An 18,226-nucleotide genomic window follows, 5' to 3' on the forward strand; every position below is an offset into this window, starting at 1 on the left:
CCTGCATGAGGAAATGACATTTGAGATTGACCAGAACAGTTCTTGGCCTTGTTTGTTTATGAAGTTTTTTCCTTATAGTACATTAGACTGGGGTGACATTCTTTATGGATTTTAATTTTCCTTTTGTGCTACATCTAATTAGCTTGGTTCATTTTTTGTCTGATTTATAGTTTTTTTTTTTTTTTTAAAATTTTTTTTTATTGGCTGAAAACATACAGTATTCACAATTTAAGAACCCCTTAATTGCACTAGGGAAAATAGAAAATCAGAAAGACATCAACCTTTGCTATTGAGTCTGTTAAAATAATACTAATAATATATTATTATTATTATTATTATTATTATTATCTTTTAGTAAGCATATGAAATAGATGAAATAAACTCACATCCAAAAAAAAAAAAAAAATGAAATAAATTCCCTTATATATACATTGTCCTTTTTGGTAATTTATCCCTCAACTTTTTCATTATGCACTTTTAACAAAACTCCACTTTTTCATTATGCACTTTTACAAAAAGCTGAACCAAACTCACCCTTAGCATCAAAAAATGCTACCCTATTTTATTTTACTATTTTAAAAAGTTATTTTATTACTTATATCATATTATTTTACAATACTTGAAGTATCCCAAAATTTTATTATATTACCATTTTATTAAAATATTACTTTCTAAGTTCAGAAGCAAATTATTTTACCATTTCTTAAGTCCAGCATCGGTCTGTGCTCACTTCCTCTTTCTCTCTCTCTCTCATGTCTCACTTTTATGTTACTTATTTGGGTTTGATTGTGTTCTGGTCTGTGCTTTGGTTGTGGGTCATGGATTGTGAATTTGTGATATGGGTTTCGTTGCGCTTGGTGGTTGTGATTTGGTGGGTTTTTGGGTTTCGATGTGTTGGTTGTGATTCGGTGGGTTTTTGGGTTTTGTCGTGCTCAATGGCATTGCCATGTTGGTTTCGTCATGCTTGATGGCGTCATCGTGCTTAGCATCCGGTGGGTTTTTGGGTTTCGTCGTGTTGTGATCCGGTTGTGATATGGGTTTTTTGGGTTTCACCTTGCTCTGTGGTGTTGGGTTGGTTGTGCTGTGGATTGCGATCTAGTGAAGCTTTAGCGATGGATAGATAGAAATGAGAGACAAAGATAAAAAATATATATATATTTTACAATACTATGGCAGTGCAATTCTACATGTAGAATTGCACTGTAGCACAATTGCAAAAAAATTTGCAATACACTGTAGCACAATTGCAAAAAAATTTGCAATACTTGGGTTTAGCATTCCCTGATGCTGAGCATTTTAGGGGTTGAATTGTCAAATTCTCCTTACATTTGGCATTTGCATTCCGCAATGCTGATGGTCTAACATTTATAATTCCTAGGGATTGCATAATTGATTGACAACAGTGATTTATCAAGTCTAAAAAATTGACATGTGCCTTGACTCAACATCACCTAACATATTTAATGTACTATATATGGTTTAGTGTGTTTGATGATTTTGGAGTAGGACAGTTGTCAATTCTATAAGATGCCACATAACCCAATTGGAGGAATTCCCCAATGCTGATGCTCTAACATTCATAATTCCTAGGGATTGCATAATCAATTGACAACAGTAATTTATCAAGTCTAAAAAATTGACATGTGTCCTGACTGAACATCAGCTAACATATTTAATGTACTATTTATGGTTTAGTGTGTTTGATGATTTTGGAGTAGGATAGTTGTCAATTCTATAAGATGCCATATAACCCAATTGGAGGAATTCCTCCAAGTTGGGTAACTTGGGTTGTATGCAAAGTCTATCCAATTTGCGAATTCTTTGGTAGCGTTTAAGGTTGTGTTTGTTTGAGTGTAAAATATTTTTCAAGTGTAAAATACTTTCAGGTGTAAATATTTTCAGAAAAAGAAAATATTTTTAAGTGTTTGGTTGCATTCTAAAAATGCTATTTTTCTTCTAATTTCTCACATTTTCTCAACCATTTTCTCAGCTTTCGAACAAATTTCATAATAGAAAATTTCAATATATAAACTTAAAACAAACAAAAATCAAAACAAAACATTCGTTAAACTTAAAAAACTCGGTCAAATGGAGAGAGGGAGGAAGAGAGAGTGATCGACAATTGAGGGAAAGGGAGAGGTAGATCAAGAGAGAGAGATTGGGCATGGGTGGGTCATGGTGCGATCTCGGTGGTGTTTCAGGTGGCGCGATCTCACAAGTGTTGGGGTGCGATCTCGATGGTGCTTCAGGCATCGTGATCTTGCCAGTGCTAGGGTGCGACGAGACCGATACGATCTGGGGTTGGGGACGGTGGTACGATCTGTGGTTGGGGGCGATGGTGCGATCTGGGGTTGGGGGCTGTGGTGCTTCAGGCGGCACGATCTCTTCTTGCTCTTTCTCTCTCTCTTCTATTTTCCAAGTCTGGAAATCATTTGAAGGTAAAATAAAAGCTGAAATCATTTTACGGGAAATGAGGCTTATTTTACAGTCAACGGGAAATCAATTTCCGTTTGACCCAATTTTTTGTAGGTACCAAACACACAGGTTAGTGTAAAATAATTTCCTAAAATAATTTTCAGGCGAAACAAACGCAACTTAAAAAAGATTAGGATTAAAAAAGAAGTGCGATGTACTTAACTTAGTTTTGAGTGATTCAATATTCAAATGGCACGAAACATTACCATTCGAATCTTCAAGACAATACCGTGTCTTGTACTAGGAATCCACCTCTTGTATTATCATTTGTTTCTTTTGGGGATGAATAAAAGATAATGATTCCATACTTAAAAGTTAACACAAGTTTTTAAAGCAAAATCATTTGATAGGCAATTTTATTTTGGCTTGAAAGCAACTATGACCAATGATGAAGTGCAAATCGTCAGTCTTGTAGGTTCGTCCAGATGGAGCCGTAGCTTTGTCGGTGTCACTGTGAAACTGGTAAGGTAGCTCCCTTAAGGTGGACACCGATGTGGTGCCTGCCACAACGTCTCCGATGCCAAAGTCAGTATAAGAGAACTTTAAGGAAATAACAAAGTATTAGAATAACTAGAAATGCTTTGAGGTGTGTCTGTGTACCTTGTGTTGGTGTTGTGAGGGCTTTATATATGCTCCCACAGCCCCTAGCCATTGTGGTTTTGAATGTGGTTTCAATGTCTCTTTTGGTAACGTCTCATGCTTAGTAATGTGTGCCTTAATGAGTCATCCAACGGTCTGTACAGCTGGTCTTGTAACCGCTCGGGACATTATTGGTTGTATTGAATGGTTTTGCTACCTTCGTCAGTGATATGGACATGTGGTTAGTTCGTCTCAGAGGACAGCCTCGTCGGTATCGATGAGGTCGTCCAAGAAAGGTGAGTTCGTCAGTCTTATCAGATGGTGAGTTCGTCAGTCCCATCAACCAAGTTTTTGCTTATCACAACCATTGCATACACCGGGAGTCACATAAAAGTATACTAGAAAATTGGTAACTTTTCATGCACATCTAGACCGCAAGTTACAAAAAATATATGGTAGCTAAATGCTAAGTCACAATCATTGACTCTGATAGTCAGTCAAGACAACTTTGGAAAAAACTGGAGAAACTCTTAGATTTGTTTTGCTGTACAGAAAATATTTTCAGCATTTTATTGTGTTTGTTTTATTGTAAAATCTTGATCAAACTGAATTTGTTTTCAATTGATTGTAAAATACTTTACTTGGTAAATCAGTTTACAAAAATATGTACAATGTTACAATCCCCCTCCCATTTAGTGGCTGGGACTATCAATTTGGTGGTAGAAAAAGTAGATGGTGGCTAGGAGGCACTCGTTTACTTGATAAATCAGTTTACAAAAATATGTACAATGTTACAATCCCCCTCCCACAGCACAACCAACAACACCACCCACGGCACAACCACAACACACCAACCCATGGCACACCAACCACAAACCCACCATTGTTACCCAGCAACCTAAGTATTTAAAAAAAAAAAAGAAAAAAAGAAAAAAAAAAGACCCACCATCAATAACCCAACGAGACCCCTCGAGCAACACCACCCAGCACCCTTCCCTTCTTCTTCCATTCTTCGAATTTGTTTTCTACACCCAAATCCCACCACAAAACCCCAGCCATAACCCACCCTAGCCGCAAAAATAACCAACAGCCGAGCCTTTTCAATATTAAATTCCAACCAAGAAGGCTGATGCCAACTCAAGAACTATGAAGCACGGGTGCGTTTCCGGATTTAGGTGCGGGTGCGGGTGCGGGACTTGGCAATTTTTGAAAAAGTAGGGTGTGGGTGCGGTGATTAAAAAATTATTAAAAATAATTTTCTGTATATTACTAAGCATTCTTTTTCATATAATTTTTAATGTATACCAATTTAAGAGATGATATATATATAATACAACCCACAAGTTTATTTTTATTATTATTTTTACATATATTTCGGCCAATTTCGGTCAGTTTCGTCTGATTTGGGCCGGAATTGGAGCTGAATCAACCAGAATCAACACGTGTTGGCGTGAATCGAAAAAAAAAGAGGGCGAATCCAAAAAAAAGGGCAAATTGGCGTGTTGGAGGAGTGTTGCCGCGTCGTTGTAAATCTTATGCGGGTGCAGCACCCATTTTGCCGTGTCGGTGCTTCAGAGCTCAAGAATTCTGACCATGAACCCAGAGAGGGGGAAGAGAGGCATTGGCGAGGGGGAAAAAAAAAAAAACAGAGAAGGAAGAAAGCTGAGACCGAATTGAGAGAAAAAAATGAGGGAGAGAGAGAAATTATATTTTATTGAGAAAGAGAGAGAAACCTAATAAAAAAATATTTTATGTTTTGAGATTGTTGCTACAATGGGTTGCCATCTATAGCAGCCCGCTATAGCTTGGTGTTAAAAGTTATAAGATTTAACATCTTTGATGTAGTTTGTTTTTTTGTGTGTTTGATGTTATTAATGGTATATTTAGCATTTTAGTATTCTTGATGAGAATGCTCTAAGAACTAGATTCTTGATGAGAATGCTCTAAGGACTAGTTTTCTAGTAATTAGAACTAAATCACTTCAAATGGGTACCATTGTACGCTCAGGGAATTTGCCTCATATGATTTTTGCTATTACATTTTGTCTCATAACTACTAAAGTGGTTGCAGATAAGCCTAACATGTATGCTTCACCACCACCAGTCCACCGCCAATTCGACGACTATTCTCCAAGCCTTATTCCACCACCAACACCCGACTCGCAAGACCACCCGCCAAGCCATCACAAGTCACCTCCTTCTCCGTTCAATGAACAAGAAGTACTTAACTTCCTTAATGCACTTCCTCCTTTATATCTTAATAGACCACCACGTGGTTTGTATCTCCCCAAGTTAGCTCCACCTCCTCGCGTTTAAAAATCACCACTATCTCCTTCTCCTTCGCCTCCACTGCCACATGTCAACAATTCCCTGCCACTGCCGCTGCCGCTACCTCCACCTTCTTGTCACTACAAGTCACTTTCTCCACTAAAAGTTCTTAAAACCAACGTACTACTGTAACTTTATGTCTCCACCTTCATCTCCACTACTTCAAATCCTGCTTGCTACGACAAGTGATCCTCACCTTCAAGTGGTGATTGTATTATGCTTAATTAAGGTCATATCATATATGAATTTTAATGGTTGTAAGAATAAATACTTCCCTTTGGATGTCAAGGGTGGAAAAGTTTGTATGCCTTGTATTTTCAAATATATGTCCTAATGAACAATGAGAGTCTATATTGGATATACTTGGTGAATCTACGTGTATCAAGCACCCATTGTATCAACTACTGTAAGCTATGTAAGTTTGGATTCCAAGTTCTATAAAGGATCTATTATTATTATATTTTGTGTTTAATGTATGAGTAAGTGATCTTATTATGGGTGTTACAAATTAACAACGTACTTTGTCATGAATCGCAAGTGTGTAATATATTTAATTAAATATTTAATTAGTTCGTGTTAAGTAAATGCGGTTAATCATATTTCGACGACAAACATCAAGATTCTAATGGTTGCATACACTACAAGACTACAAGTACATGTGCGGGAAGCTATTAGAATATTTTGTCCAACATGAATACATAAATATTTTGTATTCCAATTTAAACTCCACTGAGTGTAATATTTTACGTGGCTTCTAGTTTGGTCAATTGGTAAAATCTTTGATGCCATTAGTTGAAACTTTCAAAAAAAAAAAAAGTATCATCAAGAACGAATCGATACCATAAAAAAAGTGTAATATGTTATGTGTTTGAGATTTTGGGTTTAATTCCTGTCTACACAAAAAATCGACCGGTGTTTTAGTATGATAATATCAGGAGCAGATGCTATAAGTTGAAAATATTTATTAAAAAAAAGTGTAATATGTTACAGGTTTAATTTTTTTTTTTTTCTAATTTCAAACCAAGGTTATTTTATAAGGAAAAAAAAATGTAACAAATTATGATTGGTGGAGTATATTAAGTAGAACATAAAAAATGGGATACACGATTTGTATTCGGTTAACCATGTTTTCTACGCAAGAAACGCAATTGGTTGGGAACTTTTTTTTTTTTTTTTTGAGAAGAACAGTTGGTTGGGAATTAATGACTGTTCACCTGCCGCATACACTCTAGGGGTCTGTTTGGATATAATTTATTTTGCTGAAACTGAAAACTGATCAAAACCCAGCAAAAATCGAAAATCATCAGATCAATAAAGCTTGGATTCAATCTAGAGAGAGGGCTAGAGAGAGAGAGAGACAGAGAGAAAGAGAGGGTTAACCCACCATGGCTAACCCCCTGCTGCAGCGCAGTCACAACCAAACGCACCAGATCAACTAAAACCGAAAATCATTAGATCATTTGAGCTTGGACTCGATCTAGAGAGAGAAAATGACAGAGAGAAAGATCGGCGATGGGGCTTGGGGTTGGTCGGTGGAACAGATTGGCGATAAGGGAGCTGGCTGGCGAGTTGAAGGACGAGGGAGTTGGCCGGCGAGCTAGAGTAAAAAAAAAAAAATTGAGGAAGAAAGAAGAAAGAAGAGAAGCTGGAGAGAGAGAGAGAGAAAGAGAAAGAAAATAGGAAATGATTATTTAATGAGAGAAGAGAGAGAAGTGTAACAAATATATATATATATATATATATATATATTTTTTAGCTTCAAGCTAAAGTACGCAGCTAAAAATAGCTGCGTACTGTAGCTCTGAAGCTAAACTTTTTAGCTATACCTCCACAGCTGTAGAGCCATTTTTGTATTTTGGTGAAGCTAAAATAGCTATATAGCCATTTAACTTCACTGTTTTGAGTGCTCTAATATAGGTAGATTGCGTTGAGTATTGTATTGCGATGAATCATAATTAATGTAACACCTCATGACCTTGTAAAAAGGGCACAACAAATGCTACAAGTCTACAAGAGAATTTGACACCCTTCTGTATATGGTATATGGATATATTGTGTAATGTACTAGATATGATGCAATTGTACTTAATGTCTACCTAACTCCATGAACTAGTGAAATGGGTAACCTTCAAAAAAGGGAACTGCAGTGTTACGAGCAACAATATCATAACCTTGCATAGATGGATACTTTGTGTGATGCCATGTAATGTATGTGATGCAATCATGACTTGGTGGACAACCTTTGATCTTGTAAAAGTGGCACAACAGAGCTTGTAACAAAAAAGTTCAAACATTGCATGATGACTTGTTGTATGTGATACAAACATAACTAATGGGACACCCCATAACATTGTAAAAGGGATATGCCTAATGCGGAATGTCTATAACTAGGCCAAAATGGGCTTTTACCCCTTTCTTACAAAATTTCCAAAAAAATGCCCCATGTCTGAAGCTAATTACGAAAATGCCCCTGTTTTGAAACTTGATTTTCTAAAAATCTAGTTTCAAATGTAAAACTCAATGTTTGGAACATTGAGTTATACCGAATGTGGACTTAGAATTTTTTTTTTTTGAGACTCAAATTCCATGTAAAGTACTCGAGTTCATGGAACTTGAGTTCCACTTGAATTTTTTAAAGGAACTTGAGTTCCATATATATATATATATATATATATATTTTAATTTTCAGTTTGCTATAACTCGATTGTCCAAAAATCGAGTTTTTAATTGAAACTTTATTTTTAGAAAATTGAGTTTCAAAACAGTGGCATTTCCTTAAAAAGTTTCAGATATGGGACATTCTGTTGAAAATTTTTGGCGAAAGGGACAAATGCCCATTTTCTCCCTATAACCTTTTGTATAAATTTAACTACCCAACTATGTTACATAGGAAAGTACAAAATTAGTATGAGATTTTTAATAGAATTTAAAGCATTAATACAACCTATTTTAAAGGTTTAAAATAAAGATATCATTGTAAGGGTACACCCTATGACCTTGTAAAAAGGGCACAACAAATGCTACATGTCTACAAGAGAATTTGACACCCTTCTGTAAATGGTATATGGATATATTGTGTAATGTACTAGATATGATGCAATTGTACTTAATGTCTACCTAACTCCATGAACTAGTGAAATGGGTAACCTTCAAAAAAGGGAACGGCAGTGCTTACGAGCTACAATATCATAACCTTGCATAGATGGATACTTTGTGTGATGCCATGCAATGTATGTGATGCAATCATGACTTGGTGGACAGCCTTTAATCTTGTAAAAGTGACACAACAGAGCATGTAAAAAAAAATTTCAAACATTTGCATGATGACTTGTTGTATGTGATACAAACATAACTAATGGGACACCCCATAACATTGTAAAAGGGATATGCCTAATGCGGAATGTCTATAACCTTGGCCAAAATGGGCTTTTACCCCTTTCTCACAAAATTTCCAACAAAATGCCCCATGTTAGAAACTAATTAGGGAAATGCCCTTGTTTTGAAACTCGATTTTCAAAAAATCTAGTTTCAAATGTAAAACTTGATTTTTGGAACATCGAGTTATACCGAACGTGGACTTAGATTTTTTATTTTTGAAACTCGAATTCGATGTAAAGTACTCGGGTTCATGGAACTCGAGTTCCACTTGAATTTTTTCAAGGAACTTGAGTTCCAAATATATATATATATATATAATTTTCAGTTTGCTATAACTCGATTGTCCAAAAATCGAATTTTAAATTGAAACACGATTTTTAGAAAATTGAGTTTCAAAACAGGGGCATTTTCATAAATAGTTTTAAATATGGGGCATTCTGCTAAAAATTTTTTGCGAAAGGGGAAAATGCCCATTTTCTCCCTATAACCTTTTGTATAAATTTAACTACCCAACTATGATACATAGGAAGGTACAAAATTAGTAAGAGATTTTTAATAGAATTTAAAGCATTAATATACCTATTTTAAAGGTAAGATATCATTGTAAGGGTATCAGAATATAAAAGACTAGCTCCCTTCGTTACAATGCAAGCTTAAAGAGTAATTTTTTAGTAATTAGAGTGGAATTATTGGAAATGCGTACTCTTGGATGCTTGAGGCATTGGCCTCAGGTGATTTATGCTATAGTGTTTTGCCTCATAGCCACTAATGTGGTAGCTGATAAGCTTTACTTCTTTGGTTTGAAAACATTGGCCCAACATGAAGATCACCAGCCCCACAATCATTTGCCACCTCCATCTCACGACCAAGAACCCCACCCCCCAAGCTATCACACATCACCACCGCCTGAAGTTTTTAAAACACTACCACCACTAAAATTTCCACTACCTCCACTGCCAAAATTTCCACTATCTCCATTGCCAAAATTTCCAATACCTCCACCAAAATCTTCACCACCACCACCACCATCTCCTTCACCTCCACCGCTAAAATCTCCACCACCACCGCGTAAATCTCCACAACCACCACAACCAAAATCTCCACGACCCCCACCCCCACCAAAATCTCCACCACCACCAAAATATCCACCACCACCAACACCAAAATCTCCATCATCTCCACCACCAAAATCATCTCCACCACCAAAATCATCACCATCGCCACCAACTCCCTCACTATCCCCTCCACCACCAAAATCTCCACCACCACCACCACCACCATCTCCATCTCCTCCACCACCAAAATCATCACCACCGCCACCATCTCCATCACCTCCACCACCACCACCACCACCAAAATCTCCATCACCTCCACCACAAAAATCATCACCACCGCCACCAACTCCCTCATTATCCCCTCCACCACCTCCATCTCCATCACCACCACCACCAAAATCTCCACCACCACCACCACCACCACCAAAATCATCAACACCGCCACCATCTCCATCACCTCCACCACCAAAATCTCCACCACCACCACCACCACCAAAATCTCCACCACCACCACCACCACCATCTCCATCACCTCCACCACCTCCATCTCCATCACCTCCACCACCAAAATCATCACCACCGCCACCATCTCCATCACCTCCACCACCACCACCACCACCACCAAAATCTCCACCACCTCCACCACCACCACCACCACCATCTCCATCACCTCCACCACCAAAATCATCACCACCGCCACCATCTCCATCACCTCCACCACCAAAATCTCCACCACCACCACCACCAAAATCTCCATCACCTCCACCACCAAAATCATCACCACCGCCGCCAACTCCCTCACTATCCCCTCCACCACCTCCATCTCCATCACCTCCACCTCCAAAATCTCCACAACCACCACCACCAAAATCTCCACCCCCACCCCCACCACCATCTCCATTAACTCCACCACCAAAATGATCTCCACCACCTCCATCTCCATCACCTCCACCACCAAATTATCCACCACCACCACCAAAATATCCACCGCCACCACCAAAATCTCCTCCACCACCTAAATTATCTCTACCACTACCACCAATGATTATCTCATAAGACTAAATGCTTCCTTATTGGGATGTCGAAGTGTGGCAAAGTTTGTTATCTTTGTATTTACAAATAAGTATTTTAATGAATAATGATCTCTAGTAGAGATCGTGAATCTGTGTATGAAGCACTCAATGTATCAAACTATTTGAAGCAATGTGACTTTACCATTCAAGTTCTAATTTTTTTTTAATTAATTATATTGCATGCATGAAATAATGATCTCATGTTTGCTGCAAACGATGATTAGATATTCCAGTTCATTCATGGAAAAAATTCATGTATGTCTTTGTATGGAAAAAAATGAACCGAATTTGGTTATCATTATATAAAAAAAATAAATATATTAATGCATGAAAAGGTATACATTTTTTTTTTTTTTTGCATATAAAATGTTACTTAATATAATTCAACTTAATCATTTATGATATATGAAAATGGAACTCTCTAGTTATAAAAAAAAAAGAAAAAAGAATGGAACACTAATAAAAAAAATTTAAAAAAAAATTGAAACTTGATACTCATTTTTTGAAATCATCTATGATTATTTTTGCAATACATTTCACTATAATTTTCCTTTTAATGTATAAATAAATTAATGTGTTTGCTAGAATATTGATCACCTCCTATTTTGTTGCAAAATCTTTTTTTTTTTTTTTTATATAGAAACATTCAACCTATGTTGTTTGCTCATGATGATAGTATATTATTATCAGACCAAGACACCAATCAGTTCTTGGTATAGGCTGTGATTGAACTACAAATCTCTTAATTAACCATTAAAGACTTTACTAGTTAAACTAACTAGAACCCACATTTTGTTGTGAAATCTAATTTTGATAACATATGATTAAAAAATATCATTTGAAGTAGAAAGTGGAAGATTAAATATAACTATAACCACTCCATAAAAATTTAGTAGGCCATTATTGATTTTCTACTCCTTTACCAGTCATTAACATAATTAAAAAAAAAATCTGATAAAAAAAAAGTCCTATTTTCAACAGTCGTGTCTTTCCTTTACTCTTTTCCCAAATTCCTAAACTCATTCGCTCACTCCGGTACAACCCAAAACCAAAATCCTAATCCTATTCCAAGGTACAACCACTCTCAACGCATCTTCTTCAATTTTTTGTTTTCAAAATTCTATCTTTATTTAATTTCTTTAAAATGGCTTTTTTTTTTTTTTTTGGAAAAAGGTTGGATAATAGAGGATGTTAACTTTACTTTTCTTAAAAATGGTCACTGGTTGCTAATTATTGAGTGATTTTGTTTTTAACTGAAGTAACATAATGGTAGGTAAAACGTCTATTGTTTTGATACCACGATAAATTATTGATTAACATTGTCTCAAAAACTGAAGTTGTTGGAAAATGGTAAATTTAATCATTTAACTGCATATTTCTAACACGCTCTCTCCCACGTGTCAAATTTTAAAATGGTAGGTAAAGTTAAGGAGGTAGGGGTCGAATTCAAGATCTCCAGATTTGATACCATGTTAAATTACCAAATCTCCCAAAAGCTTAAACTGTAACGCTTTATTTAATATCACGTCTTAAAGCAAACTCTTGCTCCTTCTACGTCTCTACGGCAGACAATGTATGATTAGATGAACGGTGTTACAATGTATTTGTCAGAATGGTGCATTGATGCTAGGACAAGTCTTTTGCTCCCCCACTTTCCCTAAATGCTCTGGTTTCATGTTTATTGTGTTTACATATTGTGGTTCTTTTTTTAGGCAAGGCATCTCTGCATTGGAGTTTGACAACAAGGTGAATGCCGAGTCATAATTTTTCAACTCATGATTTCTGGATTCTAGATTTTTTCCCCCAATGAATTAGGTTATATTTTACTGTTTCTGTTTCATCTTATTTTACATACACAAAATGTCACAAACAAATAGGGGTATGCACACACGTGGAAAATTACGCGCGTGTGTGTACCTGCATAACTATATTGCTAAAAAAAAACAAATTGATATTACAAAAGATTAGTCCTGCATGATTCCGACAAAAGGAAATTATTTTGAAATCAACTCTAAACCCTTAATCAAGGATATGATTCGTGGTATGAGGTTGCCCCTGTGAATGGGTCAAAACTTTGTTACTCATTGTAGAGTTGAAGAATTGAATGATTCGATTAAATGATTTTTTTTCCCATAGAAAACTGAGAGTTTATGAGGCTCTCAAACCATTCAAGTGAATAACTTGTTAGATTGAACAAAACTTGTGACTTCCAATTCACGCACTCTAGGGCTTTAATTTTGTGTACAAATAAATTCATATTCTGAATTCTGTTGGATGATTGTCATCAAGTTTCATGCATGCCTTTTTTAAATTTTTATCAAGAAAATTTAATACTGCTCTAACAAAATTAACCTCTCAAAGTTTTAAGTGCTCTTGGTTGTGCTATGTGTCAGCTCGTGTCATGAGAATATAGCTAAACTACTATTAAATGGAGAAGTTTTGTTTGTTTGTTTGTTTTAATCTCTCTCTCTCTCTCTCTCTCTCTCTCTCATTTAAGGGACTTAAGAATACTTTTGTAAATGACACTTTGAGGTCATAGTCAGTGAAGCCCCTTCTAATCTTTATTCTCTTCTAGATATAGGCAGAGTCTTGCATTGTTACTTTTACTTATGATGAAGTGCAAATTCGCTAGTCGAAGAGAAAGCGTCCAGATGGAGCCAAGCCCTCGTCTCTGTAACAGTTGAAATGGTAAGGTGGCTTCCTCAGAGTGGTCATCGGTGTGGTGCGTACCACAACGTCTCCGATGCCAAAATCAATACAAGGAAGCTCTACAAAATAAAGCAATGTAGTGGAACAACAACAAGTATTTCTAAGTGTGTCTATGTACCTTATGTTGGTGTTGGGGGGGGGGGGGGGGTTGTATATATACATTCCTGTAGCTCCTAGCTGTTGTGGCTGTTATGGCGGCTTTAATGCCTCTTTTGGTAACACCTTGTGGTCAATCATGTGAGCTTTGATGGCTCCCAACGGTTTGTACAGTTGTCCCAGTAACCGTCTGAGGCATTTATTTGATTGCATTAAATGGCTTCTTTATATTCGTCAGTAATGTGGCCACTTCGTTGGAGGGACCTGGTTGATTCGTCTGTCAATGCTGCATCGTTGGTTTGGATGAGATCATCCAGGTAAGTTGGGTTGGTCAATCCCATCAACTTATATTTAATTTACTTTTTTTTAGCTTTGGGGTTTCACCTCTTTATCTCTTATTCACTTTATTTAAGGGGATATATTTGGTATCAGTGACAAAATCAGGGTGTTTAACAGTACATGACTTTGAAGCTCTTTATTGCCATGGTAATGAGTCATTGCCAAAGTGAGTTCCTGCACTGCAACTTGCTATACTGTTTCTCTCACTTGGCAAGTATCTTATTTTGAGTTTTGACTAAGGCAAATGGAGGCTTATTTAGGCTATGGACAGATTTACTGTGAATTATTTAACATGATTGAAGCACACTTGCTCTTAAACTAAAATCCGATGGCGACATAACATTACTAATAGATAGCCACGCACCGATGCACGTACACAATATATAACTAGTGTGTACATTAGGAAGTATTACTACAATACTTCGGTTTTACATTACTTGATTTGATTTTAATATTTTAATATAGGAAATAGAAAAGAATATTTTATCTTTAATATTATTAGTGTTTATGGTTATGATATGCAATATTGGGTAACTGGTTAGAGTAAGATTAATGATTTTTTGTTTTGCTTCTCGTGTGCTAAATGTGCATGTTTAATTGTCTATTCAGTGACTTCAATGTGAATGCTCTTTTCCATCTGGGAAAATTTGTAAAAGCTAGAAACTTACATGCACATATATGTTGCCTTTAGAAATTGAAAATGAAAGCACCATTTGTTCCGGAAGCAATATCATATTCCAGTATCGTTACATGTTTAAGGTTGCAAGTTCGAGCCCCACCAGGACCATTTCTCATTATTCAACAAAAAGAAAGGCAACAATTTAAGTGGCGGCGCCACGTTCAACCTAACTGAAAAAAAAAAAAAAAATTATATATATAATTAAATTTTTTTATTTCTTTACCCTTAAAAAAAAAAAAATTAAGAACACCCTCAATCAAAATTAGGAACACCCTCAAATTAAAAAAAAAAAAATTTTTTTTTTTCTACATTCAAGCAAAAAAAAAAAAAAAGCCCAAAAAAAAATTTGAACTAAGATCTTAAAAAAAAAAAAAAAATTGTAACAGAGCAAGCAACAAGCCCACAGATTTAAAAAAAAAAAAAGAACAACGGCTGGCAAGCCCAACATCAACCCACGGCAAGCCCAACATCGGATGACGACGCAATGTTTCTGCAAGATTTTTATGACAAAAAATTGAAAAAATCTTGCATTTTTGTTGTTTCTAACTGAGGCTGAGAAGGAGGGAGAGGAAGAGATTTGTCAGGAAGAGAATGAAGAGACTGAGAAGGGTGGAGAGGAAGTGACTTGCGAGAGAAAAAAAAAAAAGATAGGAAAGAGAGAGGAGCTCTGAACATGTAGATGAGAGATGATTAGTTAGGAACTGGGAAGGTATAAGTCAAGGCATTGGGAAAGTAATAGAAGTTTAAATGTGTGGATGAGAACCATTCTAGACAAGAGTGAAAAAAGAAAAAAGAGAAGATAAGATGAGAGAATTAAAAAATGGTGGAAAGGAAAAAAATCATGGAAAAACTGGATTGGGCTTAGGCAATTTAGGAATTTATAATTTCATTTTATCAAGTAATTTCCCATCATGTCACTTTCTCTTCTGATACTCATTGATTGATATATATATATATATATAGCTTGAGTCAACTTAGATTATCTGCAAGGGGGTGTGTGCTAGTGCAACTAATAAACAATAATTAATTGGGAGAAACAACTAATAAATAATAAATAATAATTTAATTAACCAATACATTATAAAAGACAAACAAATTAAATTATTTAGGCTAAACAACAATTAATAATTTTATAATTAATGAAACAACAATATAACAAATTATAGTTTATAAAAGACAAACAAATTAAAGAAACAACTAAACAAAAATAATTAATAATTTTATTAATATTTCAAATGAACTTATAGTTTATTGTTTATTCTTTTGTTAGAATTATGGACAAATATTTGATGAGAAAACCACGTAGAAGGCAATTGTAAACTTTATGTATTTGCGTGTTTTTTTTATTGTTGTTGTCAATATACAAATCTTTCTTTTTATTAGATTGTGTAATTTATGCTTGTTGAGGAACACCCTAAAAAAAATTCTTGGAGACACCACTTACAATTATGTTCATAGTTTTTCTTTGCGTATTGAACATGTTTATTAGTTAGCATCTAAAAGCTTCCTCCATTGCCAAGGTTTTTGTTTTTGTTTTTTGTTTTCCTGAAATATGAGATGAACTTGAATGGAAATCTTGTTAAGTTTGGTTGCTTAAACTTCAATGAAATATTGCTTGATTTTTGCTTCAAACTTAGAATGAAATCTTATTCTTTATCATCATTGTCAGAAAATAGCATAGCCATTATAAGAACTCAAAATTGGGCTTCTTTACAATGCTTGATTTTCTCGGAGATCACCATTAGATCAATTTTCCTACTAGTGTTTTTCGTGTGCCAAATGTCATATCCACGGAATACAACTAGCTATCATTTCTATAAAGTCATTTTTTTCCCCAATAAGAAGTCATAGTAAAACCCTATGTGTTGGATAGCTAGTAATCTTTGATCAACTAGTAGTTGACTTAAGCGTGGGAGAATCAGTAATTAATCTTCTTAGATGTTAGTTTTTAAAAGGGTGCACGTATTCTTTTCCAATTCAGCTAATACTCTCACTCTGGTGTCCATATTTTTATGGACATGTTTGGTAATGTTGTTCTAGTAACATTGTATGTATTTTTTGAAAATATATGCGGGTGAAAAAGTGTGTAAAAATACATGTAAGTTGTTTAAAAACTGAAAACTATTGTTTAATTTGAGGTACCAATCACCCCATGTGTATCTTGTCTTGTAATTGGACGAAACAACTGGATATTATTTTAAACTTGTAGCAGTTGCATTGCTTAGTACATCAAACTTTTGCATTATGACCTGTCATTCCTCTCTCTAGTGTTATGGAATTTCAATCTGCCATCTGATTTGAATTCTATAGTTATAACCCAATAATTTTGACTCAGTCCATGTGTCCACAAAATCTTGGAAAGTTTTTTCTTCATGTCTTTAGTTATAACCCTGGATCTCTTATTCAACCATCGGAGACTTTACCAGTTGAGCTAACTGGAATCCACATATGGTATTGGTATCTTATCTAGGCATTTATACAAATATACAATCATAACTATTAGTTTATTAGAATGACCCACAAGAGCATCCATAGCAGTGGAGGAAAAAATATAGCTATTTGGCACCTACAAAAGTCACTTTATCTATTTTACCTCTTCACACCCCACAACAATGGAGCTATACTTTTAGCTATTTGATTAAAAAAATACAAATAATTCATTAAAATAGTAATAATAACATCCACAAAAAAAAAAAAAAACACCAGCGCAACACAAACATCATCCACCATCACCTCCAGTCCACAGCAGGAAAGAAAAAACCACCAACCCAAATCAAAACCCAATCACAAACCCAAAACATAATCACAACCTAAACCCACCATATCAACCAAAACCCAACAAAAACCAAAAATCATCAGATCAATAAAGCTTGGATTCAATCTAGAGAGAGGGCTAGAGAGAGAGACAGAGAGAAAGAGAGGGTTAACCCACCATGGCTAACCCCCCGCTGTTGTGCTGTCACAACCAAACCCACCAGATCAACTAAAACCAAAAATCATTAGATCATTTGAGCTTGGACTCAATCTAGAGAGAGAAAATGATGGAGAGAAATATCGGTGATGGGGCTTGGGGAGATCGGCGGTGGGGCTTAGGGTTGGTCGGCGGAACAGATCAGTGATGAGGGAGCTGGCCGGTGAGTTGAGGGATGAGGGAGTTGGCCGGTGAGCTAGAGTATAAAAAAAATTGAATAAGAAAGAAGAAAGAAGAGAAGCTGGAGAGAGAGAGAGAAAGAAAATAGGAAATGTTTGTTTAATGAGAGAAGAGAGAGAGGTGTAATAATTTTTTTTTTTGCAATTTTTTTATTTTTTTAGCTTCAAGCTACAGTACGCAGCTAAAAAAAGCTACGTACAGTAGCTTTAACGCTAAAATTTTTAGCTATACCTCCACTGTTGTAGAGCCATTTTTGTATTTTGGTAAAGCTAAAATAGCTATATAGCCATTTAACTTCATTCTTGTGAGTGCTCTAATATAGGTAGATTGCGTGATGTATTGTATTGCAATGAAATCATAATTAT

At 35.6% G+C, this 18,226-nt stretch overlaps 1 protein-coding gene across 9 annotated transcripts in view; it reads left to right on the forward strand.

Moving 5' to 3' along the window:
* Window positions 1-9,379: 9,379 nt before the first annotated feature.
* LOC126718044 (uncharacterized) overlaps window positions 9,380-18,226 on the forward strand; it is a 42,466-nt gene continuing 33,619 nt past the window's right edge. For 4 of the 9 annotated variants that reach the window (XM_050420107.1, XM_050420073.1, XM_050420099.1 and 1 more), the window contains exon 1: window positions 9,380-10,541. In XM_050420107.1, coding sequence (XP_050276064.1) covers window positions 9,455-10,541 — 1,087 coding nt within the window. In that variant the 5' untranslated portion in view covers window positions 9,380-9,454. Of the gene's footprint in view, window positions 10,719-18,226 lie in introns of all 9 variants that reach the window. The other 5 variants (XM_050420117.1, XM_050420141.1, XM_050420133.1 and 2 more) reach the window with 3 other exon arrangements.

The sequence above is a fragment of the Quercus robur genome, chromosome 1, assembly GCF_932294415.1.
Source record: "Quercus robur chromosome 1, dhQueRobu3.1, whole genome shotgun sequence".
NCBI lineage: Eukaryota > Viridiplantae > Streptophyta > Magnoliopsida > Fagales > Fagaceae > Quercus > Quercus robur.